This window comes from Rhinopithecus bieti, unplaced genomic scaffold (genome assembly GCF_001698545.2).
Source record: "Rhinopithecus bieti isolate Rb0 unplaced genomic scaffold, ASM169854v2 scaffold_65, whole genome shotgun sequence".
NCBI lineage: Eukaryota > Metazoa > Chordata > Mammalia > Primates > Cercopithecidae > Rhinopithecus > Rhinopithecus bieti.
In genome coordinates, this window is record NW_016803344.1 from 443,217 (window position 1) to 470,746 (window position 27,530).

A 27,530-nucleotide genomic window follows, 5' to 3' on the forward strand; every position below is an offset into this window, starting at 1 on the left:
ACCAGCCTAGCCAATATGGTGAAACCCTGTCTCTACTAAAAATACAAAAAATTAGCTGGGCGTGGTGGCGGGTGCCTATAATTCCAGCTACTTGGGAGGCTGAGGCAGGAGAATCGCTTGAACCCAGGAGGCAGAGGTTGCAGTGAGCCGAGATAGTGCCATTGCACTCCAGACTGGGCAACAAGAACATAACTCTGTCTCAAAAAAAAAAAAAAAAAAGAAGTTCCATCAGAGGAGAAGGAAAACCAGTGAGATAAGAGAGAGAGGGAGAAGTAGGAGGGTCTGGAAGCCAAGTGAAGAAAGATTGGTCTTAATGTGATACTAACTCACTGGCAAGCCTCTGGGGCAGCTTGCCTCCATCTTGGAAGCAATTTATTTATTTCCTTTTTACAAACACTGACATCTTGAATGACCAGTAGAAACTCGTTGAAATGATATTATTTTTCCCCACAGTGAGCACTTCACTGTGTATTTCTGTATACAAATTTCTATTTGGTTGCAGGTCTTCATTAGTGTATTCTTGCCTTGCCACAAAAGTGCTAGTAAGGAGTAATTTCAATTATTTCCCTGTAAGTAAAATTTAAAGAGGGGAAACAATAATTTTTGAAGTGTCATGCATACTCTTTAGATATTCTTGTAACTCTTCCATCAGTTATCTATTAAGATATTCTTTTAAGTATTTTAAAGTAAGATTTAAGATTTATCAATGAAACGGGAAGAGTTCCCTTCTCCCCTCACAGGATGTGCGATGGGGATGTAGCTTGCTGCTTTTGTGCCGGCTGCTCAAACCTCCAGGGGGAACAAGCAGATGGGCAGGCTGTGGGGCTCTGATCCCACCGCAGCATATAGGGGTGAATGTTTACAGCTGAAGCCCCAGTGGGGGTGTGTTACTGTGTGCTCTTTCAGTTTATCCATCCATAGGTGGCTTGTGTTAGTTAGCTCAATTAGACCCCCCTGCCTTATCACAAGGACAGAGGGCTTCGTGCGTTGGTGTACCAGAAGAATCGGATCACATGTGGGCTTGGATAATGAGTGCAAGGTTTTATTGAGTGGAAGTAGCTCTCAGCAAGAGGGGAATGGAGTGGGAAGGTGGTGGTTTTCCCCTAGAGTTGGGCCGCCCAGCGGCTGGTCTGTCCTCCAACCACACTGGCCAAACTCTGCCAGTGTCTGCTGGTGTGTTCTTCTGCTGGCGTGCTCCTCTCAGCATCCTCTTGATGTCCAACCGCTGTGTGTTCTTCTGCCCATGTCTTCCTCTTGAAGCCCAGCTGCTTGTTTGTGTGCCTGCTAGAGACTCGGGGTTTATATATGCACAGGATGGGGGTGTGGCGGGCCAGGGTGGTCTTGGGAAATGCCAAATTTGGGCACAAAAACAGAAATGCCTGTTCTTGCCTAGGTCCATGGGCACAGCCCCGAGGGTGGCGCCCTCTCCAGGGGCCCCTCTTTCCCCTCCCAACACTTCGGCTGCCCCTCTCCCATATCATCAAGACAAGCGACTATAATCACGTTGCATTTTGATGGCTGAGATGCAGAAGCCGAGCAAAGGGCAGCCCTTAGATTAGGTTACATTACATTGCCTGTTAAATACTGCATAGATCAGGTGATGTTTCAGTTAAGTTGACTTTGAGAAATTAAATTTAATGAGTATATACTTGAACCTTCTGTTCTATGCAGATGAGCTTAGTTGTCAAGGACAGGAAAACAGCAGCTGCTCATAGAGCCCCCGTGGGTGATGGCTATTTCACTAGATTAGAGGTAAGCCAGACTCCTTCCACAGCCAAGAGTAAGCATTGTCTTTAAAACTACTGATTAATGCAGAAGCCAATTTAGTTTGCTGTACTTTTAGTGTTACATTTTTAATTTTATAGTTGTAAATTTTATCTTGTATTCTATTATGCTGACAACCTTATTTCAATCTCAAAGGTAAGGTTAATTCTCCTTTTTTTTTCCATTGTGTTTTCCTTCTGCTGCCCTCTTTGGTGATAACAACAACAAACTGTTTATCTCTGTTTTACTCAGAAAACTGAGGCTAGGATAGATTTAGTAACATGACAAAGGTAACACGCTAATAAATAGTACAACAATTGCTAATAGATAGCTATTAGCTATCTCTATTTTCTTTTTTTTTGAGACGGAGTCTCGCTCTGTCGCCCGGGCTGGAGTGCAGTGGCCGGATCTCAGCTCACTGCAAGCTCCGCCTCCCGGGTTTACGCCATTCTCCTGCCTCAGCCTCCCGAGTAGCTGGGACTACAGGTGCCCGCCACCTCGCCCGGCTAGTTTTTTGTATTTTAGTAGAGACAGGGTTTCACCGTGTTAGCCAGGATGGTCTCGATCTCCTGACCTCGTGATCCGCCCGTCTCGGCCTCCCAAAGTGCTGGGATTACAGGCTTGAGCCACCACGCCTGGCAGCTATCTCTATTTTCTTAATACTGAACTTAAATAATTTCTGTTGCGTTTTGGCTTATCAAAATGTAATTCTCTTTCATAATTTTTTTCTTTCTCTAAACTTTTAATTTTTCTTTCTTTTGCTGCATGTGTTTAAGATAAGTTTTCTGATACAATGTTAAAATCTAGCCTGCATTCTCCATTTGTGCCCACTTTATGTTGCATCATAGTCTTCATTTTAAAGTGGAAGCAACCGTTAAAGTGAAAAAGGCATGTAGAAAATTTGGAAGGCTTTGTGGCCTTTTTTACTGAAAAGCTTGGGAGTATACTTGTTTCTTTCAAGCTTACTGAAGTTATTGCAGTGAACTATTACCCTGAAACAAGCTGCTATTATGATGTTCAAATTCTTTGTCAAGATCCACATTTAACTTACTGTTGTTAAACCCTGAAGCCACAACCTCAGATGGTGCTTCTGTGTTCCAAGTGGTCATGTTTTAATTTTCAGGTAATGAAAATTTCTCTTGACACTTCATAGAATCAGTGTTAAAGGTTAGAAGACATTTTTGGAGCACTGAGATGAGACCTGAGTTTTCAGATGTCCTTTAGCCTCCCAGAAGTGACTTTTTTTTTTTTTTTTTTTTTTTTTTTTTGAGATGAATTTCTTATGGTGTTGGATCTACAAGGATTTAGTAGTGTGTCATCATCCAAGGAGGATTTTGTCTGTTCTGGATCTTGTTGTTGTTGATATTACTGAATATATCTTTACATGACAGAATATTATTCCAGGCAGCAAACTGAACTCGTGTCTGAGGTGGGTGCTGCAACCTTATTAATATTCCACATAGGTTGTCATTTGAAGAAATACTGACAAACATAAATGAAAGTAATCTTGAGGTGATATAATTTATTGGTCTTTATTTTAATAAACCTTCATGGCCTTGTAAATTGGTACAGTAGTCACTGAAACAACATAGCAATTCATATCAAGAAACATAAAGTTATTATACCCTTTAATGTAGCAATTTTGGGAACAACTCTCCAGTTATTCCTTTTAGCCAGAACCAGAAAGATGCAGAAGAACCTCAGAGACCATCTGTCACTTTGACACCTTTTCTTGGTACTCACTGATTTTCTTTTTTTTTGAGACGGAGTCTTGCTCTGTCCCCCAGGCTGGAGTGCAGTGGCGCGATCTCGGCTCACTGCAGGCTCTGCCTCCTGGGTTTATGCCATTCTCCTGCCTCAGCCTCCCAAGTAGCTGGGACTACAGGCGCCCGCCACCACACCCGGCTAATTTTTTTGTCTTTTTTTTGTGTGTGTCTTTTTTTTTTTTTTTCTTCCTTTTTGTGGAAAACGGGGTCTCGCTGTATTACCCAGGCAGGTCTCGAACTCCTGGGCTCAAGCTATCCTCCCGCCTCTGCCTCCCTGAGAGCTGGGATTACAAGCGTGAGCCACCGCGCCCGGCCAATTTTTTTTTTTGTATTTTTAGTAGAGACGGCGTTTCACCATGTTAGCCAGGATGGTCTCGATCTCCTGACCTCGTGATCCGCCCGTCTCGGCCTCCCAAAGTGCTGGGATTACAGGCGTGAGCCACCGCGCCCGGCAGTACTCACTGATTTTCATGTGTACATTTATTTGTAAAGATAATTTATGTTTTCTGAAATAAGGTGCAATTTCTAAAAGACTTAAGACTAAAGGCTCCTGAATCTGGAAATGTTTTATATATTGTATAATTAAATGTGTTTTATGAAATATTTTTCTACTTATTTATTTACTTCCTTATTTATTGTCATAGCCAGTGATGACTAAGAATGTACAAAAGATTTTAAAGAGCAAGTTAAAAAATCACTTTAAGTTATACCTAACATTTAATAGAAATCTTGTCTCTTTATTCAGATAAAAATAAAATTTGAGTAAAAAATGTTAAGACATGATGAGATACTATTTAATTTCTTCATTCCATTTTAAAAAACCATACAAATAAAATATACATCCCTAATACCGTAACTGTCCTTAGATTTTTGGCTGGTCATAAGAATCTATAGTTAGGTAAGAAGTAATGTATGAAACTGTTCATAATAATTATCTTAAACCAAAGGCATATACTAGTTTTTTAAATATTTAGTATTATTTTAAGTATTTATTTTAGTATTTATTTTAGTATTTATTTTAAGTATTTTTCCCCTGGCAATTTAGAATTGGAAGGATACTGTAGGATACCCTTGTTCTTCTCCAGGGTGAAATCCCAAGCAACGTGAGAGATGAAAATGCGCTTAGAAGTGCTTGTTACAATCCTCAGTTGACCTATTTTTGGGTCACTTGTGTTTATATTACTGGCGACACACCTTTTTTTCCAGTGTACAATGACAAATTTTTGTAGTAAATGTTTCTTTTTGTGACATTGACTTTTACTACTCCAGAGTACTGTGTTTCCTTTTAAATACGGTTGAGATGTTTTGGAATCCACTTGATCTGAAATGAAATATAAAATACAGAATTCTTTGAGAAGACTCATCTTTCGTTACTAAATTATGTTGAATATGTATTTAATTTATAAAATGGGTGAAAGTCAATCTCCCATGTTATTAAAAGTAAAGCTGCAGTGTTTTGAATTGCAAGTGACCACAGAGATGTATGATTTGAGCAACTTAATTTGAATAGATATTTGATTTTGTTCACATTGTTCTACAGTGGGAAAGGCAACTGTGATGGAAAAATGTTAAAATGATGCCTCTGTCATTTTTCCATGTTGGCCAGGAGGATCCTTAAGCTTTCATTCTCTTTACTCATTCTTGGTGCCCATGCAAATATTATTTATTTGTAACATTTAAAGGGCAAGGATCTGTTCTTTACTCCTAGTCTCATTCAGCATTTTTTTGCACACTTACTCTTTTTTTTGATATTATTATTCTCCGTTTGTGGTTGTGATTGTGATTATTTGAATAAGTTATTTCCTTCTGCTACTAGACTATAAACTCTGTGAGAATAAAGGTTGTACATGTTTTTATTCATCCATGTGTCTTGAGCGGTAACAACAGTCTCTGGAACAAATAAGGTGCTTGGTAGATACTTGTTGAGGTACTAAGGGTTTTATTTATCTTTGTCTTTACATGCACATAGCATAGCATTTGATATGTACTTAGTGTTCAGTAAAGGTTTGCTAAAACAAATTGGAAAAAATGCTTTTCACGTACATATATTCTTACAGATTTTATACTTACAGATTTTATAAATGTATAAACATTATACATGATCTTAAGCGTTTCATATTACTTATTCTTTTTAAACTGATGACTGATGTAATCATATCTGTAGTATGTTGAGTCCTTCACTATGTACCCAGCACCACGCTAAGCCTAATAATACTTGCCCTAATCTAACTTTAGAACAATTAAGTTAGGCTTTTATATACCCATTTTACAGAAAAAAGGTGACTGAGACTAAGAGAGGTTAAATAATCTAAAGTTATAAAGTTAGTAAATGGGAAAGTCGGTATTTCACTTTGCAAAACCCCAGTTTGCAAGGCTCTAAATTCTATCCTTTCAGCCTCCTTACAATCCAAGTGATACAAGTTGTATGTCAGTTACTGGAAAATGTTAGGTAAATAAAAATGGGTAGAAATGAAATTTCTTTAAGTCAAAAAAAATAGTAAATGTGAATCAATAATTGTGATGATTTTAATAATGTGATATGAAGGTAAGCTCAAGAATGCTTGTTTTTGGAGGACTTAAGTATAACTTTTATTCTGTTTATGCTTCTTGTAGGTTTGAGTGGCCGCTTCTTTGTCACCACTCTCCCAGCATTTTTTCAGTAAGTTTAAATAATCTTCTAATCTTGCAAAGATTAGAAATCAATAGACGTGTACCAGGAATTCTAAGTTGTCTTCCATGACCGCCACTTATTCAGCTTAACATGTGAGGGAAACAAGGCTGGTGTGCTCTGAGTGAAAGCTGTGACAAGAGAAGCTTTCCTGGAGTGCTGCAGAGATGGAGGTCCTAATGTCAGGGGTGGGCAGGAGAAGTCAGAGATTTCTCTGATGATATTAGAGGTGGGGTAATTCTTAATATCTAACTAGGAGTGCATTAAGCCAACAAGGTAGAGAAAGTCTTTCCAGTTAAAGGAGATAGCATAAAAAAGCCCAAGAGAGAATGAAGTACCTTTTGAGAACTTTGAACTAGTTCTTTATGGCTGGACCACAGGTATAGCTGGATCATGCTGAGTGATGAGGCCAGAGAGACTCAGGTACAGGCAGGGGAAAGACAAAGAAAGTAGTGGATTCCAGAGAAACATAGGCGGTAGGAGCAGTGGGACTTGGTGACTGATTAGCCATGGGAAGGAAGAGTCTATGATGACTACTAACAGGCCATGTGTAACTAACTAGTAAAAGTTATTGCCTGCCTTCAAGACTAGGAGCCATGAAAATTAGAAGAGGTTTGGAAGATAGAGACAAAAATCCAAAAGATAGTGTGACTTGCCCTTCCCAGTTCCAAATGGAGAAGTCTAGGTACAGTTTGATGTCGGGATCCAGAGTTCAGAAGAAAGACCTAGACTGGAGATACATATTGAGAATTCCTCAGCATTGAGGTAAATAACAGTTGAAGTACATCTAGAGAGAACATGTATGGTAGGAAGGGAAGCAGGTCAAGGATGGAACCTGGGATTGGCCAACATTAGGACTTCTGCAAAGGAAGACAGTAAGTAAAGGAAATGGAGAAGGGATGCTCAGAGCAGTAGGAAGAACTTCAGGGAGCTCCTGTTGTAAAAGCCAAGCAAAAGGAAGAAGGAAGTGGTATTCAGCAGTGAATGAACAATGCCAGTGACAGGTGAAGGAAACAAATAGATACAGCACTTAGGGGTCATTGGAGACCCCCAATATGAGTGGTTTCAAGGGAGTCCTGGAAGCAGATCCTGCACTTGCACCAAGTAGTGAATGAGACATAAAGAGAAGAAAACAGCAAGCCTAGACTCTTCTCTGGGAGCCCTGATTGCGGCAAGTAGGTGAGAGGGCAGGTTGAAGGGCATATGAGGTTTTTTGTTGGTGTTTGAGGAGAGGGCCTTGAATGATGTAAATTTGAAAATGTGGTTACAATGTTTTAAACTTGATAACTGGCTGTTTCTCTATTGTAAGAGAAAAAGTAAAGTAATTGGTAGCAAAAATAATAAGTAACTTGCCATATTAAACACTGACAAGAACTCTGCGTTTAGTCACACATTGTACGGTGATAACATAGAATGTTAATGCTTTTAGGTTGGGATTTCTCACTTGTAATAAAGCTTATTAATGCTTTCTGATTTATGTCTAACTATATATTTTTCAATTGAGTCAATTTAAAATTCAAGTGGCGTTCAGATGTATCGCCAATAGCTATTTTAACTTTTATTATCTGTAACGTCTGTTATTTTAATGCATTTGCTTTCTACTTGTTTTCATAATTTATAGTGCAAAGGATGGGATATTCCGCCGTTATCGTGGCCCAGGAATCTTCGAAGACCTGCAGAATTATATCTTAGAGAAGAAATGGCAGTCAGTTGAGCCTCTGACCGGCTGGAAATCCCCAGCTTCTCTAACGTAACTTAATTTTTTAATGACAAGGTGTTACTAATAAAACAGGAGGTTTTAAGTTAATAGCCTGTGGGTCTCAAAAAAAGCCTCTGTTTTTCTTCACACTTACTTCCGATTATCCAGATTACTCATGGCCATGCTTAGCCCATGCAGTATTTCTGGTTTTGTGACCCACATATGTTTCAGCTGGTTTTTAGTACACTGGGAATTAAGTAGCCAGATTTGAGTGGGTTACAGAATGCCTCTTTTCCAGCTTTTGCACTAAGCCATGATCACTGTTTTTCTCCTTACAAAATATGGTATTCAACATCATGACTTAAAAGGAAGAAAGACTTTGCCATTCCTTCTTCCTTTTAAGTTATTGATGAGATAGAGAATAACTCTTCATTGAATTATAGTTTATGAAGGAATTGCTATTATATATTATGTGGAAAACAAAACCTGTGGAGTCATTGGCTGCCTAGCAGAATACCATGGGATAGCTTTGGCCTTGATGGCAAACTGTGTAATACTTGGTGAGCTAGATTAGGCCAAACCATAACAACTTTTTCCATAGTTGGTTTTAATTTTGAATGGATTGTCATATATATAGATAATTTTATATTAGTAAATACAAGTGTAAGAAATTTCCCTACTGAAAAAGGAGCAAATCAAGCAATATTTCAGGAGTAAATCATCTAGTGGCATCTATATTAATATTAAGGAAACACACATAGCTCACTCTAAAAACAACTCCTCTCTCACATTTCATTCTACAACCATTTGAGCACTGATTTAGCCAGATACTTTTCTAGGTGCTAGGTATTCAACACTGAACAAGACAGACATTCACCGCAGGTACAGAGAATCATAGTCTAGATAAGGGTGGATAAAAAACACAGCAACATACTTTACAAAGACAGGGGATAGCTATGGGGTTATGGACCTGCTCTTCTGTATGGAGGGAGCAGGAGGCATTTCTCTGAAGGGAGGCCTCTAGTTGAGATCTGAAGGACAGAAAGAACTAGCTTAGGCAAAGAGCAGAGGGAAGATTATTCCCAGGAATGAGTATGGCATATGCACAAGCCCCAGTTTGGAAAGGAGCTTGGTGTACTTAAGGAACAGAATGGTGACCAGTGTCAAGCATAGTGAAAGGGAGTGTAGGATGAGCTGAATAAGAGGGGCAGGCTGAAGCCAGATCATGCAGGGCCTGTGGCCACAGGAAAGAAGTTGGAAGTTACCAGCACACACAAGGAGAAGGTGACCCTTAGGAGAGGAGATTAGAAAGGGCAAGAATGGATGAAGCAAGTCAAGCCTTAGAGTGGTAGCTTGTGTCAGGTGGCGGCAGTGGGGATGGAGAGGCTGTGTGGATTTAAAATATGTTTTGAAGGTAGGCTTGGCCAAAGTGAAGGAGAAGAAGGATTCATAATAAAAACTTACAAGTTTCTGGTTTGAGTACATGATGGATCTTGGTACTTGTTATTGCCTTGGGCAAGAGAAAATTAAGGATTCTGTATAAAACTTGTTGGGTTTGAGATGCAGACTTTGTAGAACCGTCACGTTGGATGCTGTATTAGTCCATTCTTGCATTGCTATAAAGGAATACTTGAGACTGGGTAATTTATAAAGAAAAGATGTTTAATTGGCTCATGGTTCTACAGGCTGTACCGGAAGGATGATGCTGGCATCTGCTTGGCTTCTGGGGAGGCTTCAGGAAACCTACAATCATGGTGGAAGGTGAAGGGGAAGCACATAACACCACATGGCCAGAGTAGGAGCAAGAGAGAAGGATGAGGAGGCACCACACTGTTAAACAACCAAATCTCCTGAGAGCTCCCTCACTATCAAGAGAACAGCACCAAGAGGATGGTGCTTAACTATTGATGAGAATCTGCCCCCATGATCCAATCTCTTTCCACAAGACCCCACCTCCAGAATTAGGGATTACAGTTTATTAGGAATAACGCTTACAATTTTAAGGAAATTGAACACTTGAACAAAGGATATTTAGCAAAGCAATTTTATTTTTGCACAAAGGGGTGCCTTTTTGGCCAGTCGCCATGAGAGCACACTTGAACAAAGGGGCACAAGAGCCTTTATTTTTGACGCAAGTCTTGCCCCTGTACCCTTTTTTTATTGGTCTGGGTCAGGTGTGTAATCTAAACTAATTTTCGTTGGCTAAACATTTGACTTTTTTTAGATAAAAAAAGTCACGTAAAAGAGAGAGGAAAGAGGAAGGGGTGTCTGTAGTTAGTTAGAAAGGTTTTTTTTTTGGTTTTTGTTTTTTAAATAAGGAAAGGAATGTGAGCTGGTACTGATAATGCCTGGTACTGTGGCATGCCTGGTCATTTAACAAAGGCAGAAAAAAAGAGGCGGGGTGGGGGGCCTGTAACTATGAATTAAAAGATTAGGCTATTTGAAGAGAAACTCTATCATATCTCACAAATTGAACCTAAGATTTGGGTGGGGATACAGATTCGAAGCATATCAGATGCATGGAAATGGGCCCCCATGAAGAATTCAGGAACACAAAAACCTACAGACAGTGTTGAGGTGAGGGGAACACCTAGAAAGAAGGAAAGAGAGAAGAGTACTTGGGGATGAGTCATGGGCCACCCTCAAATTAAGAACCTGTGTTGAGAAGTCTGCCAAAGGAAACTGAAAATGAGTACCCAAGAGGCAACATGAAAACTAGGGCTGCCATTTTCCAGAAGCCAAATGAGAGTGTTCAAGAGGAAGAGTGTAGTCTCTTGTGTCCCATGTTATTAAGAGGCGAAGGGAGATCAAGTCTGAGACATGGACATTGAATGAAGCATGGTGAGGTCATCATGGCCTTGACAATCAGTGTTCCTGTAGTGGCAAGGGTGGAAGCCAGATTTGAATGGATTAAAGATACAGTAAAGAAGAAACAGTATGTGTAGAGTGCTCTGGAAAAGTTTGTGAAGCTGGAGGGCCTTGTGAGGTCCAGGGATACTCTTTCTAAAAGGTAGAAGAGAGTAGAGCATGTTTATATGCCAGTGAGACTGTTGTAGGAGAGAGAGAGAGAGAAGTTGCTCGTGCAGGAAGTGAGGATGAGAGAAAGAACCAAGTCCTAATAAGACCAAATGCATAGGATCCAAGGCACAAGTAGAGGAATTGGACTGTGATAGGACAGTTAGACTTTACCTGTCATAACAAGAGAAGGTGGATGCAGGTGGGCCCCAGGCTCAGATTTGGTAGTGGGAAGATGAGATCACGTGGTGGCTTCTGATTTCAGTGACATATGAGGAGTGCTTGTTAGCTGAGAGTACATGGGGATGGGAAGATGTGTCAAGTTTTGAAGAGAAGGAAAAGGAAAGGAGCTAGTATCTTAGTTAGAGCTTATAAAGTACTAGACATTATTAACTGTCCACTTAGGCTTAGGACTATGAAGCAGAAAGAACTGTCATCTGGTTATGTGATATTTTTTCCCTGGAGACATTCAGCTGCTCAGGGTTGAGATTTTTGCCAGGTAGGTACAATGAAAGGAGAAAGGGCCAAGGAATTGGGATAGATTTGCAGCAGAGTGATTCAAATGATAGCCACTGAATCTAAGTACTGTAAGAACAGATACGAATCTGGGAGAGGGGGCAATATTTAGCAAGACATGGAGGGAAAAGGACCAGTCCTCCTGACCTGATTTTCATTATTTTTTCTTACATAGTATATATGATCACTGTTTCCTCTATTTTTTTTAAGGATGTCTGGAATGGCTGGTCTTTTTAGCATCTCTGGCAAGATATGGGTAAGTAATCTTAAATAAAACATTTATATTTGCAGAGAGGTTGTTAAGAATAAAAATAAAGCTTTTAAGCAATAGGAAAAGAAACATTTCTAAGTACATTTATAATTTCACCCCACAACTACTCTCATGTGGGGTTTCCGCTGGTAATGTCTTCATGTGGAAGGGCATAATCTGAACAGGAACCTGTAACTACTGTGTCAAAGTCTTATTTTCTTAGATCAGTGATGGAGTCTTTCATCCAAGCAAAAGAGCTTATGTGATTTTACTTTATCTTATGTTCACATCGGCATATCTCCCTACATAGGAAAGATTATCTAAGCCTGAAAGTAGTTCTGTGTGTCAAGGGTTAGCAAACTCTAGCCTGTGGATGGGCTACCTGTTTTTGTCAATAAAGTTTTATTGGAACACAGCTACATTTATTCATTACCTATTGTCTATGACTGCTTTCGTGCTACAATGGTAGAGTTGAATAGTTGTAGCAGAGACACAGAGAATTGTGGCATACAAGTTTGTAATATTTACAATCTGGCCTTTAAGTAATAGATCCTTGCTGTATGTGATTGTATAATTTCTCTGAGTCATTTCAGTGGGTTAGAACTGTTATTCAGGTTTAATATTTGAACCATTATATAATGTTGAATATGTCCCATAACCTTTTATTCCCCTTCTCTATAGGGGAGGACTAAATCCAACCAGATTGAGCAAAATTGCTCTGGAATTAAATATAGCTCAAAATATTTCAAAAAGTCTTAGAAGTGAGTCTCCCTATATATGTCTTTTCTATGCTATGATTGTAGCTTATGGTGTCATGTTTGGAACATAATATTCAAAGAGTTTGGGAAGATTCTTTTTCTGTTGCTCGTACACATTCATATATGTTGAAAGACATTTAAGAAAAACCTTTTGTATTCCACTTTCTAAGTTACATTTATATTCTGCCTTGTGAGATAGAATACCTACTACAAGGTTTTTTGGTTATTTTTCACAACAGAGGCTAATTGAAGACTTGGTTTCAGTCTTTCAGGTTAAAATTTAACTTTTTTTGGGCATTTGTCTATCACAATAAACAATAACTAATATTTCCACCTCTCCAGATGGTTTGAGTTTCATGTGGTTTCCTTCTGCTGCTTTCTTAACATTGGTGAGAACTTTAATCAAGGGCTGAGAATTATGAATTGCAAACTGGGAATTGAAAAGAGATTCTGCCTTTTGCAGTATGTCAATATTAAAGATTGACAGAATCATGTAGCCTGCTAGCTGTCTGAGCCACAGAGCATTATACTGTCTAATTCAACAGAAAAATTGTAATAGATGGTTGTTAGGCAGCATTGACTGTGAAATTTTAGCACCAAATCTATGATAAGTGTAGTAGAATTTGTTCTGCAAGTTAAGAAGAGCTTAGATGAAAGCTGATTATGGCCTTCATTGACTGTAGAAGAGAAGTTTTACTTTCAAAGAGGGTAGCAGGGAAAATACATAGTGGCTCTGACCTCATATAGCTTGTCATTTGGAGCTTAGATAAACAAATTTAAATAAGGAGTTACAGTTTTTCATTATGTCATGCAGATGATTACAATGTGTAACATTTAGAGTGTGTCAAGGCCAGGAGTGGGTGTTTTATCTTTGTACACACAGTCCCCAGCTACGGGCAACACAGATGTATTCTGTGTGGATGCATTAAACTGAAGAGAAAGAGCCGTTTGGAGAATAGAATGTGATCCATGTCTGAATAACTAATGAATATGTTCTTCTTAATGATTGAGAAGTAGAATATTGTGTTATATAAATGTATGTTTATAATTTCTTTCCAGATATTTCCAAAAGGAACCAAAAATGATCATTTTATAAGATAAACTAAAATTTGGCATGCAAATAATTACATTTTATAATTGTAAAATATAGAATGTAAAATGTACAATTATACAAATGTATAGTTGTAAAATAGTTTTATCTAGTATTAATACTATATCCTTTTATAAGCGTTTGCATGGAGTAATTTTCTATTTTCAACCTTTTATTATGTTTTAAGTAAATTATAAAAAGTATATAGCAAGAAATAATTATCTGATGAATTTAATCCATTTATATTTATTGGGATCACTAAAACATTCGTCCTGATTGTAGGGTGTGTGTATGTAGGGGAGTGGAAGAGAGTTGCACATAAAAGAATGCAAATGATACAGTGTTAGATTATTTTGATCTCTGTCTGTATATGTATATTACACATACATTTAATAGTTTGTGAAATCTGATACTACCCTCTGTATCAGCATGTAGCCTCCCCAAGCCTCTTGCCCACTTTTGTGATTTATTCTTAGAAATAAGTCCCCATCCTTTCATCAGATCTCTAGGAAGGTCTCTTGCCACCTGTATTTCTAGAATTTGGCTCTTGTCCTCTTATTTACAAGGTATATAATCTCTGACCTAAAGAGACGCAGTCCTTGGCTACCCATCAGGTCTCTGGTTCCCACTTCCACCTTTAGTTATGGTCTTGCCTTCCTGTCTTTATAGAGTCACTTAATCAGCCAATCCTTCCAGCTGACTGCCCTGCCTGCTCAGTTAGCTCATTCAGCTGACTGTTCCTTTAGTCAGAGTTCCTCACATCATTGTTGAATGTATAATTGTGGCAAACTTAATTGTTTTTTAAATCATGTCTAGATCATATGAAACTGCAATGCAAATATATTAATAATGAACAGAAGAAACAACTGTACATGGTGAGACAGAGATAGACTAGGGATGGGAGGTGGAACCAAAAAAGTGTAAAGTCTCAGAGAAAGAAGATTAAAAAGATGGAAGAAGGAAAGATGTAGAATGGCTAATTCCAGTGAGACAAGATTGTTTATGCCTATCCATAGTCTCTTTATTTTACTGAAATATCCGGATACACGTACAGATAGAAATGAGTCTTTTCTCAGTAACAGTCTTCCCTGGATGGGTAGCTGGTTAGATGTAAGTATTTCTACAGGGAATATAACAAAACAGTATAATGGATGTTTATATGGAGTTTTTGTGTGTATATAGGAAAATACTTAGAAAGAGATCAACAGTAGTTTTCTCTGATATTGGAATTATGGGTGATTTTTAAAAACCTTTTTTTCTATAACTTCTATTTTTTTCTGTAATGAAAAAATGAAAATAATGTATTTAGAAGATCAGAGCCTGTTGAACTAGTGATTATCTAGAAGATATCTAGAAGATCAGAGCCTACTGAACTAGTGATTTCTTAAGGGGCTTGAGTTTCTTTCTGCCTTAGAAGTGAAGCCAACTTGCTAGGTCGCACATTCTGGAGATAAAAGCTGGTCCTCAAGATTCTAGGATCCCCTGGTGATGAGACACTCACGTGGCCGAATTCCTATCAACTCAGGAGTTGGTTTAGTTTGCATTTGGCCTTCTTAACTTTATACCAACTTCCCCTATGTTCTTGCTTGAGTAAATCCTTGAGGTGAGAAAGTCCCTTGAATAGTCTTATGAGGCAGTTCCTGTGAGCTTCCTGCTGTTACCCTGAATCCCAGGATCCTTGATATTGTCATTCATAACACAGTGTGGATAAGAATAGATGATCTCCAGTGTTCTTTCCATCACTAAATTTAAATTCTTTCCAATTCAGTCATGATGGCATTCACCTGTATATTTTAATTTTTATATAAACTCACAGAAGTAATTACCACATTAACTTTTAATATCTGTCCTTACAGATAGTCTCAACATTTTACCCATCTCACAGATGGAGTCACTGAGGCCTAGGAGATGGGATAGTTAGAGGAGTTTCTCAGAGAGTTGACATCTTCAAAGGACAAAATTCATTTTGATTTTATATTGTAGTAGCAACATAAAATTTCTTTAAAATTGTATACAACTTAAAGTGACTAAATGAAAAATGTTAATACTCTAATGGATGGTACAAGGTGAGGTAAATATCATGAAAGCAGTGTGCAGAAGATTGAACTTCAGGAAGCATCACTACCAAATCTGGTGGCAGAGTTAGGATTAGAAGTCCTTGGGTTTTGTGTGTGGCTCATGTGTGCAGAGAGACCATCCAGTCTTCTGTCTTTCCTTTTTTCACAGTTGGCTACAATGCTACAGAGTGGCACTATCCTTCTCTTCCAGAAACACATTGTTTCACACTTTGTGTCTAGGCCCCTGAATCCTTTTATTTTTATTTTTTTCCTGGCATAGACTTGTTCCTAGAACCCTTTGAGCACTTAGTGCAGAATCTGGTACCTAGTTATGTGCTTGATAATTGCTTTTTGTTAGTTATATTTATTAATCATTGTTGTCTTCATTATTTTACTTTTCGCTTCTCTTTATAGGCAACATGGAATACTTTTGTTAATTTTTTAGCCAGTGTTGATAGCAGGTTTAAAATAGGGTGCTGTGGCAGTTGCTCAGCATATAGGTTGAGCATCCCCAAATCCAAAAATCCAAAATCCAAAATGCTCCATCATCTGAAACTGTTTGAGAACCAACATGACACATAAAGGAAATGCTCACTGGAACATTTTAGATTTCCGATTTTTGGATTTGTGATGCTCACCTGGTAAGTGTAATGCAAAAATTTGAAAAAATCACAAATCTAAAGCATGTCTGGTCCCAAGCATTTGGGATAAGGGATACTCAACCTGTATATGCTTTTGCTAACTAGGTTTAGCATTTAAATGTTTTTAAAGCGTTTTTTATTGGATTTGGTGAATCTCTGCTGTTCACTGATAATATAGGGTGTAACTTCCCTCTCCTAAATGTTACTGTTGTTTTGAGAGGATGTAGGCATATGGCAAATTTTAGCTAAAATAAGATGTGCTACATCCTTGGGAGGACAATCTGTGTGATGGGTGCTACCTTCCTTTTTATTAGAATGACATGACAGAAGACTTAAGGCTTTATTTAAAATATCTGATGATAAACATTAAAAGCCGTGAACATTTAGACTAGAGAAAAACAAAGTGTATTTTAAAACTTGAAAACATTCCTCTGTGATTTACATAGCATATCTCTTCTCAATGTTTTTTTCATATAAAAATGTTTAGGATGTTTTGTAGAATGTTATAGTGAGACAGTGGTGCACATCTGTAAGGTACCTCTCATAGATCCTACAAGAGGCTGCGAGGTTATGTTTTGTTACAAGTGCTGAGAGCTAAAGCATGAAAGAAGTGAAACGTTGGCCATCATTGAAGAGTCTTTTCTAGCTGTTTCCTTGCAAGGAAGATACTTTGGGGATTTTGGTCTGTGTCTGAAAGAGATAAAGGGCTTGTTCCAGAACTCCTCAGAGAGTATATCCTATGACACGGGTGAACTCTAAATCCAAAGGCTCTCTGTCCTTCAGGGCCAGCCTAGGTTTGAATGAGACTCTGCAACACTGGGCTGGACGAGTGAGTGGGTGTGACTAAGCAGTATTTAATCCAACCTGCAGTAGTTTAGACTTCCAGCAGGAGTGCTTGCCTTTCTGCGGAGAGAAGGCTCTACCTCAGATACATGGAGGCCTTGGCTTGGCTGTCTTCCTTAAGTCTATCTGACCACTGATTAGAATGCTCTTCTCATTTATTCTGTTGTAATGATGTTTTAATTTCGTCTTCTCACTCAAATATGCATGTAGCCAAAATTAGCTCTAACTTAATCGTGTACTATGATAGTATAAGATATCATGCCCATCAGATGACATTTTAGTGCATTTTCAGTGAACAGAGTAAGATACTTTTTTTTTTTTGAGACAGAGTCTTGCTCTGTCACCCAGGCTGGAGTGCAGTGGGGCAATCTCAACTCACTGCAACCTCCACCTCCTGGGTTCAAGCAATTCTCCTGCCCCAGTCGCCCAGATAGGTGGGACTACAGGCGCATGCCACCATGCCCGGCTAATTTTTTGTATTTTTGTTAGAGATGGAGTTTCACCATATTGGCCAGGCTGGTCTCGAACTCCTGACCTTGTGATTCACCCGCCTCAGCCTCCCAAAGTGCTCAGATTACAGGTGTGAGCCACCGCACCTAGCCCGAGTAAGATATTTTCTTATTCATCTAGTACAATAGTATAAGGTATCATGCCCATCAGGTTACATTTTTGTGCATTTTCCGTGAACAGCATGGGATATTTCCTTGTGGTAAGCACGTATAATATTGAACAAGGATCAATGTTTTCCACAAGTGAAAACTGTCACTTTGCCTAGTAAGTAAAGAAACAGAAACACAGTGATCTAAAACTGAATTGGATTTTATTTAATAAGCTATTCCTTTGGAAACATATATAAAGCAAAACTTCAAGGACATGTTACCATTAATCCTAACACTTGTAAGGGGCTTTAAAGCTGTTGTAGACTCAAAGTAAACAGGTAAATATTTATATCTGTACTTGTGAAAGTACAACCTGATTAATGAATCGTTACTAATAATGACCTAAAAGACCAGAAGATGGCAGAGTTTCTCCAACAAACTCAAATCCCTTTAAAAAGGAAGTTGATACAAGAAAACTGAAGTGCAGCTTATTAAAATAAGAGGATGTTTTGAAAGTACTAAGTGTTTGAGTCAGAATGCAATACTTCAAAAGCAAATGATTTAATGAAATTAAAAAGTAATGTAGAATGTTTCTTGAGAGTTGCATTAATCATTTATTTTGCAGAAAGGGCATGAGATACTATATAGAAGGACTTAAAACTGCACATTATTTTTCCTAACCATATGAGTAAGATAAATCAGCAGATACTTATAAAGCAAGTTCTAGAATATATTCATGGGTTGGCACAGAGGCAGATTGACTTTGACCATCCTCCAATTCTTTGGCACATTTTAGGGTTTAATCTTGATAATACTGAGTCCCCCGAGAAAAGCATAAGTTTAATACGTAGTATTTTCTAAAGTAGGAAGCTATACAGTAAATTTTAAAACTTCCATTGAAAAGAGTTTGAATGAAATGATGTTTTGATAACCCGAAATATGCCTTTTACTTGCTGAGTTGTAAAATGCTAAGTTACCTTTTTTTTCTTTTTTTCGAGATGAAGTCTTGCTCTGTCGCCCAGGCTGGAGTGCAGTGGCACAGTCTCAGCCCACTGCAACCTCCGCCTCCTGGGTTCAAGCAATTCTCCTGCCTCAGTCCCCTGAGTAGCTAGGATTACAGGCACATGCCACTAGGCCCAGCTAATTTTTGTATTTTTAGTAGAGACAGGGTTTCACCATATTGGTCAGGCTGGTCTCGAACTCCTGACCTCGTGATCCGCCCACCTCAGCCTCCCAAAGTGCTGGGATTACAGGCGTGAGTCACCCACTGCGTCCAGCCAAGTTACTCTTAATAAGCAGTTGTCCTGGCTAAACACACACTGATGACCAGTGCCATCAACAGAGGACAGATGCCAGCTTTGCAGTTTGAGAGTGTGTTTACCTTTCCTTTGAATAAATAGCTCAGGCATTTGATGCATCTTTTCCTTATTCAACAAATACTGATTGAACACTTTGGTTCCATGTGTCAGTGTTTAAAATACTTGCTGAGTCTTTAGCTCTATCTCTTCTGCTGAATAAGAAATTGTAGAGATATTTCAGATTATGCTAAATCAGTTTACAAGCTTTTTTCTTTGTTTATTTATCATTCCAAATTAAGCCAGAATAAAATATGTTAATTAATTGCATTGATGTAAGCTAATAAACCAATGGGAGTGATTTAGATTTTGAGAAATAGGAAATTAAAATAGAAACTTGGACTCATTTTCATCAGCCTTACTGGTTCTAGGCAAGTCATTGTCATTACCTTGCTTGCTGATGATATTTGGAGCCATATCATCTTGTGCTTGAATTTTAGTTAATGGCCATTTTTGAAGCTGTCAGATTCTTAAACCAATGACTGAGTCATTGTGAGGAAGCATGGCTCCTGCAACTCTACGTCTAAGTAGACTTTGATGTTTTGACTTTGAAGTAGCAAGTTCATATCTGTTAATTTCTGTATGATTTAGCATGTAAATAATTTCTAGCTATGATTATGTCCCTAATTTTTAGAGTGTTGGTCATCAAATAGAGTCTTAGGGAACAGTAAGCATGAAGGGATGTACACTCTATTCAAAGACTGCTGGAATCTCATTTACTCATAATAAATTAACCAGAAAAACTGATTCTTCTGTCTACTGTTACATTTTATGTTTTCTGATAATTTACTAAACTTTGAAAGGATGAATAGGTGTAGAGCAATGAGAGTCTGATTAGAAAAAAGGTATGGAGACATTTTAAATGGTTGACGTTCTGTAAGTCATGATTTAGTTTTACTAAAAAGTCAGAGGCCCAAACAATTCAATTTTTTAATGAATGCCCTATTATAAGTAAACATTGAGATGTATATAATTATTAGGGGAGGAGGGCCAAAAGCATCCATCATGGTAGAAGAAAGGACTATCAAAATGATTCTACCAGAATTCTATCCAGATTATGACCTCTAAGCAAGTATAACTTTTTTTTTTTGGTAATGACTTTGATTACTACTCTGTTTCCCAATATTATAAAATTGACTTGTTCTTTAAGAATCATTTAGATATATAAACCTATGTATGTAAAAACAACAGCTAGAGAGGGAGATTGAAATATTTTGGTTCTCTTAAAATTAATACTTTTTTTTTCTTCTGATTCCAGCATCTTCACAACTATTTCACAGTGACCCTTGGAATTCCTGCTTGGTGTTCTTATGTCTTTTTCGTCATAGCCACCTTGGTTTTGGCCTTTTATGGGTCTGGTAAGAGATAATACCAAACCTTTTCTGTCTTTAAGGCAAAATGGATTTCATGTACAACTAAAAGGCAACCAAGAAAGAAAAAGCACATAAAAAATAGTATTTTGTGTAATCTAAGTAGTTAAATAGCATTTGCTTGTTTGAGACTGCTTTCATTGGTAATGTGAGATATAATAGAAAATGCATTAAATTCTTATCTTCTAATCCTATCCTTTAAGTATTTTGAAGATGTGTACTGCCTAGACTATAGACAGTGATTAAAAAAAAAAAAGAGAGAGACCGTACTTGAATTGGTAGTTTCTAAGACAACTGAGTCAGCAGTGATTTCACATGTTGCCTACTTAATTAGAACACTGTAGTGATAAGGCCAGTGTTTTGAATTTGTTCCTTGGGTAGATGCAAGATTTTTGTTGTTGTTCTTATCCTCCAGTTTAAAACTAATCCTGACTAGCTGCTTATGCATACACTCTGGTTTTCCTGAGATAGATAACGTAGTTAAAACAACACAGTTATTCTTTGGGCATGAAAATCAGTATGCAGTATATATCTGTGTATTTTCTCCCCAGGTATTTCAGGCAAGAGTTGAATAATAAATTTATTTATCTAACTATATAGGCAACTATAAATGTTTAGCATGTTGTACTTTTTATTATTTTTTTCTTTCTCTTAACCTAATCTTGATTAGTTTGACTGCATTTTAAACCCTAACTAAGCCAAAAAATTTTAAAAATCCTTTATACTGTATACTAATCACATAGTTCCTAAACACTATAATGGGAATAATTGACCATTACTAAAAATTTATGTCAAAGAACAGAGTTTAAGGTAAGATTATCTTAAAGTCTATCCTTATATTTTATAATGAATTTTGACTCTTCAGCAAGTTCTTTTTAAAAATAAGCTTAAAATGTTAACAATTGACTTACAGTAAGTCATAACTCCAAGAGGCCAAAGAGGCTCGATTTGACTTTTCCATGAACATGCTTAATACATATCATGGCTTATCTTTGAAACTTGGCTCCTGATGTTAACTTCAGGGATAGGAATGGGACTTACTTAGATATCTGTATATGTCCTTCATTAGGTCCTGGGTATGTTCTGTTCTGTTGCATTAATCTTTTTGCTAATTAACGTGTCCCCATTGCTCTCGTCTAAAGGGATTCGACACTGGATATAAATAGAATGTGATTGTCTGTGCTTCTCCCATCTGTTGTCTGATGCTAGATTTTTCTAGCAGTGTGTTTTGGGGCTACCATAGTGTGAGGTTCTTGTAGGGGGAACAGTATGAGGTCCCAGGCGAGTCAATGATGGAGTTATAGGGAATGTAGGTTGTGTGTGAACTTGTTGGAAGACTACTGAAAATGCTTAGAGTTTTAGAATATTATTTTTGATGTTGACTTCAAGTTCATGAAATTGAGTCAGGCCTGCCTGCCTACACCTTGGATTCCTTTGGAAACCTAGATTCAGATAATCAGTGCAGAAAGGTTATTGGAGGCTTGGCCTGAAGTAAGGAGAGAGTGATTCTAACCTGTTCAAGTGATTAAGTGAGATAGACTACCCTTCCTTAATAAGCAAATAACTTTAACAAAATATTATTAACTTTTTTAACAAAATAATAATTTCAAAGCATACGAATCATAAATTTAAAAAGATTCATATGTTTATTGTTGATAAGTTTCCAAAAAATAACAAACACATATCTGTGTTCAAAGTGCCTGTTTTAGGCTGGGCACAGTGGCTGAGGCCTGTAATCCTGACACTCTGGGAGGCCGAGGCAGGTGGATCATTTGAGCCCAGGAGTTTGAGACCAGCCTGGGCAACATGGTAAAACCCTGTCTCTACAAAAAATACAAAAATTAGCCTTGCATGGTGGCACACACCTGTAGGCCCAGCTACTTGGGAGGCTGAGGTGGGAGGATCACTTGAGCCCAGGAGTTCGAGGCTGCTGTGAGCCATAATCTTGCCACTGTACTCCAGCCTGGGTGACAGAGCTAGACCCTGTCTCCAAAAAAAACAAAAAAACAAAAAAAACCTCTGTATATATATATATACATACACACGCATATATGTGTATATATATATACACACACACAATGCCTTTTCTATAACTGTTAAGTATATTAAAGTAAACACACAACTGCTAGAATTTTTGCCTTTAGTAACCTTTAATTTCTTATGTACTTTTAACTTGTTTTGTGAGAGTTATACAATTTGAAACAGCTGCATTCTTATCCCATTTTAAATCATCTATTCCAGAATGACATTTTTATTAACTTCTAGGATGATAGAGAAGTGTTTCTCAATTGTTTTGATATCTTAGCCACATAGGGAATATTTAAAATGTAGCATGCCAGGGTAAAGGTATACTGAGGGTCAAAGCTGCCTGAGGCTGGCTCTGAATGGCCCAGACTCCTTGAAGGATGACATGTCTGTTGGGAAGCTAGGATCTAAATTTTTTTTTTTTGTAACCTCACCAACTAAGTCAAAATTAAATGACTAAGTTAGATAGACTAAACCTGAGATAAAATTGTTGAATTTTCTAGAATAGAAGAGTAGGATAAATTAAGGTGATGGATATGGTAATTAACCTGATTTGATCATTATACTGTATATACATGCATTGAAACATCACATTGTACCCCATCCGTACATATAGTTACTGTGTGTCAATTATAAATAAAAAAGAAAAGTCAGAAAAAAAAACATGTCCTGGAATAGCCAGTAAACATATAACTATCACATTAAAAGGTAAGGTTTTCAAACCGGAATCATTTCAGATGGAATGTTTTTTTTCTCTTTGTTGTTCAAATTGATTTAATGGCTTAGAGCTTATTGTTCCCCAACCCACCAAGCCTTCCTGCAACTCATTGCCCCACCTCCTGGGTCTCCTCAGTTTGGCATTCAGGGCTTTCTCTGGATCCAAGATCCCCCGTGGAGATCCAACTTGGTTTAGCTTAGAGCAGCCGGGCGGTGCTGCTGTTCTCTCCTGACTGCCCAGGGCATTAAATGCCCCCTCCTTCAAAGTCATCCTCAGTCCTTCCCCACCCACAGCTGGCTGTAATATTTGTGAAATGTTCTTCCACTCAATCATGGGTTACCCATTGGTAAGGGACAGCCTATATAAAGAGTTGTTTGGTTGTCCAGAATAGTGTATTTAAAAAGACTTGGTTCATAGTGTCTATCTTCTTATACCTGCTTGGTTCATCTATTTTTTTTTTTTTTTGAGATGGAGTCTCGCTCTGTCGCCGAGGCTGGAGTGCAGTGGCCGGCTCTCAGCTTACTGCAAGCTCCGCCTCCCGGGTTTACGCCATTCTCCTGCCTCAGCCTCCTGAGTAGCTGGGACTACAGGCGCCCGCCACCTCGCCCGGCTAGTTTTTTGTATTTTTTTAGTAGAGACGGGGTTTCACCGTGTTAGCCAGGATGGTCTCGATCTCCTGACCTCGTGATCCGCCCATCTCGGCCTCCCAAAGTGCTGGGATTGGTTCATCTATTTATAGTGGGTTCTCGGTAGACTTTTGGCTTTGTGACCACTTTCTAAATTAGTATTTTCCTGTATTATGTCACATTTGAAAAGTAGGAAATTCTTAATTATATCCTTGTCTCTTGTGAAGACTTTTGACTAGCTGCTAATTATTAGTCTAAGAATATCTGATTATAGAAGCAAGGCCTAATTTTGAGGCCCTTTGGTAATAAATGTCCTAGCTATTCACTGTAAAATGACTTTTTCCCCTCCAGGTCTTGGTGGTAATATCAGAATGTTTCTATGTGCCACTTCCAAGGCATTTATCTGAGCGTTCTGGTAAGTACGATAAGCTCCTGTGATCTATAGTGGTTTTGGAATTCTGTGATGTGCCTTTTTGTGCTCATATAGATAGTGGGTTTTCTCTGTGATTTACTAGGTGACCAAATCACTACCACATTTCTTAAAATATGTTTTCTAGGTAGATTTGAACAAAAATTATTTTTCTCCCTTTCTTAAATTAGGAAATAATTCATTTTAGCAATTGCTTTTCTTTTAAGTGTGTGCGTTTCATTAATCAGTATCGTATTTTCCTTTATTCTAACTAGAACTAGAAGGGAAGAAGGAAAGCTCAATATATATTGAGTCTACTGTGTGTTAGTAACTCTCCTAAGTCCTTTAAAAGCAGTCTTCCCAAATCCTTGCACTGCTGCACACTTCTGGGGCCAGGTGCCCCTGGATTTGCATGTCTTTATTCCAGACTATTTTTGAGACTGCATAAAGATGTTCGTGAGACTTTGTAATTGTTGAATTTTATGTGGGAGTTTAAGTAAACTCATGCTTCTTTTTAGTTCTTGAAGTTTTTGAGGCTTTGAGACTTCCATGGATAATTTGAAAATATGATTCTTAGAATTCTTAAAAGTAATAGAATCCCAATATCAAGCATTTTAGGAAAGCAAATGAAAATTTATTAGCTCACATAACTGAAAAGCCCAGGGACATTCTAGCTTCAAGCACAGCCCGAGTGATGTTAGGTTTCTCTTTCTGTGTGGCTTATTCATAAGAGCTGTTGACAGTCCTTGTGCATTTTCTCTGTTTAAAATCCCTGAAGAAAAGAGGCTTTTCTCCTGACTCTGACTCAGAACTCCTGGGGAGTACTTTGAGTGGCTTAGCTTGTCATGTTTCTGAACCAATCACCATGACTGATAGAGTCACTGAGCTTTCTACAAGACACAAAATACAAAGCGTAAAGGAAAATTTGCCCTTGTTGCCCACGTGCCCTGCTTAAGTCATTATGGTCCATGAAATCTCCAGAGACAGATGGAGAAGCCCTAAATGGGGCTAGGATAACAACCGGAGAATCTGTCCTCTGTGACCATAGCTTCAAGATAGAAAAAACTGTCACTTACCCTCTATTTTTGTTTCACAGCTAAACACACTCCATTGATTACTGAATTACCATTGTTTATTCAGAGGATATTCCTCTTTCTTCCCTCCACAGAGCAGAATGGGAGGTCAGAGGAGGCTCATAGGGCTGAACAGTTGCAGGATGCAGAGGAGGAAAAAGATGATTCAAATGAAGAAGAAAACAAAGACAGCCTTGTAGATGATGAAGAAGAGAAAGAAGATCTTGGCGACGAGGATGAAGCAGAGGAAGAAGAGGAGGAGGAGGACAACCTGGCTGCTGGTGTGGATGAGGAGAGAAGTGAGGCCAATGACCAGGGGCCCCCAGGAGAGGACAGTGTGACCCGGGAGGAAGTAGAGCCTGAGGAAGCTGAAGAAGGCATCTCTGAGAAGCCCTGCCCAGCTGACACAGAGGTGGTGGAAGACTCCTTGAGGCAGCGGAAAAGTCAGCATGCTGACAAGGGACTGTAGATTTAATGACACGTTTTCAAGAATACACACCAAAACAGTATGTCAGCTTTCCTCTGGCCTGCAGTTTGTACCAAATCCTTAATTTTTCCTGAATGAGCAAGCTTCTCTCTTAAAAGATGCTCTCTAGTCATTTGGTCTCATGGCAGTAAGCCTCGTGTATACTAAGGAGAGTCTTTCAGGTGTGACAATCAGGATATAGAAAAACAAACGTAATGTTGGGATCTGTTTGGGGACTGGGATGGTAACAAGTTCATTTACTTGGGGGTCAGAGAGTCTTGACCAGAGGAGGCCACTTCCAGCCCTAATTAGCACCTTCCAGAGACAAGGCTGCAGGCCCTGTGAAATGAAAGCCAAGCAGGAGCCTTGGCTCCTGAGCATCCTCAAAGTGTAGCGTAGAAGCCTTGCTTCCTTTTCTTGTGTAAAGTATTTATTTTTCTCAAATTGCAAGAAACATCTGGCACCACAGTGCATGAAAAATCTTTTACAGCTAGAATTTGAAAGGGTCTTAGGTATAGAGAGCAGCTCAGAAGTCATCCCAGACGTCTGAATCTCCTGTGTTTTATTTCTTACCTATAATTTTTCCAACTTTTCCACCACGGGCATTCAGGCTCTCCACACTCTTCACAATTATCTCCTGGTCAGAGGACTCCAATAGCAGCCAGGTTTACATGAACTGTGTTTGTTTATTCTGACCTAAGGGTTTAGATAATCAGTATCCATAATCCATGAAGCCGTGACTGCCAAACATCTCAAATGAAATGTAGCCATCAGAGACTCAAAAGGAAGTAAGGATTTTACAAGACAGATTTAAAAAAATTGTTTTGTCCAAAATACAGTAGTAGTAGTTGTTGTTTTTAAGTTTTCTTAGCAATATTTTTCAAGCCAGAAGTCCTCTAAGTCTTGCCCAGTACAAAGTAGTCTGTGAAGAAAAGTTGAATACTGTTTTGTTTTGTTTTCATCTCAAGGGGTTCCCTGGGTCTTGAACTACTGTAATAATAACTAAAAAACCACTTCTGATTTTCCTTCGGTGATGTGCTTTTGGTGAAAGAATTAATGAACTCCAGTACCTGAAAATGAAAGATTTGGTTTTGTTTCCGTCTTCTGTAATCTTCCAAATAATTTTATCTTTGTAAATCTCTCAATACTCAGTCTACTTTAAGTACCCAGGGCGGCTAATTTCTTTTTAAAAAAATCTATCCATCTATTTCTCTCTTACCTGATTTATGTGTTAGAATAAATTCATTAAATTAGATTCCAAGCATATGAAAGATNAGAATGGTTTTATAGTTTGGCTTTTCTATATAATGCCTCCCCCTGAAACTGAAATAGACTAGAGGGGAGGAAGGACAGAACTTGCTTGCTCAGAGATCTCATACTGAAGCACCGTACAGGCAATCCACATCTTTCTTCCCTTTGAAGTATAGTCATTGGATGGGATGAGGTGCGGGCCTGTTGGGTTCACAGGGCCCCAAATAGTACAGGTTGAACATTCCTGATCCAACAATCCAAAACCCCAAATGCTCCAAAATCTTAAACTTTTTGAGTTTCAACATTTTGTCAGAAGTAGAAAATTTTACACCTGACTTCATTTGACAGGTGGCAGTTACAGTGCAATCAAAACTTTGTTCCATGCACAAGATTCTTAAAAATATTGGATAAAATTACCTTCAAGCTGTGTTGCATAAGGTGTATATAAAACATAAATGAATTTTGTGTTTTGACTTAGGTCTACTCCCAAGATACCTCCTTATATATATACAAAAATCCCCAAATCCAAAAATACTTGAAACACTTCTGGTCCCACACATTCTGGATAAGG

At 38.3% G+C, this 27,530-nt stretch overlaps 1 protein-coding gene across 1 annotated transcript in view; it reads left to right on the forward strand.

Annotated features, from left to right (window-relative positions):
* TMX4 (thioredoxin related transmembrane protein 4) overlaps window positions 1-26,894 on the forward strand; it is a 39,011-nt gene extending 12,117 nt beyond the window's left edge. The window contains exons 3-9 of the mRNA XM_017877626.1: window positions 6,144-6,189; window positions 7,820-7,948; window positions 11,639-11,684; window positions 20,280-20,379; window positions 23,847-23,857; window positions 24,112-24,175; window positions 25,338-26,894. Of these exons, the coding sequence (XP_017733115.1) occupies window positions 6,144-6,189; window positions 7,820-7,948; window positions 11,639-11,684; window positions 20,280-20,379; window positions 23,847-23,857; window positions 24,112-24,175; window positions 25,338-25,711 (770 nt within the window). The 3' untranslated portion in view covers window positions 25,712-26,894. The remainder of the gene's footprint in view (window positions 1-6,143; window positions 6,190-7,819; window positions 7,949-11,638; window positions 11,685-20,279; window positions 20,380-23,846; window positions 23,858-24,111; window positions 24,176-25,337) is intronic.
* Window positions 26,895-27,530: the final 636 nt, after the last annotated feature.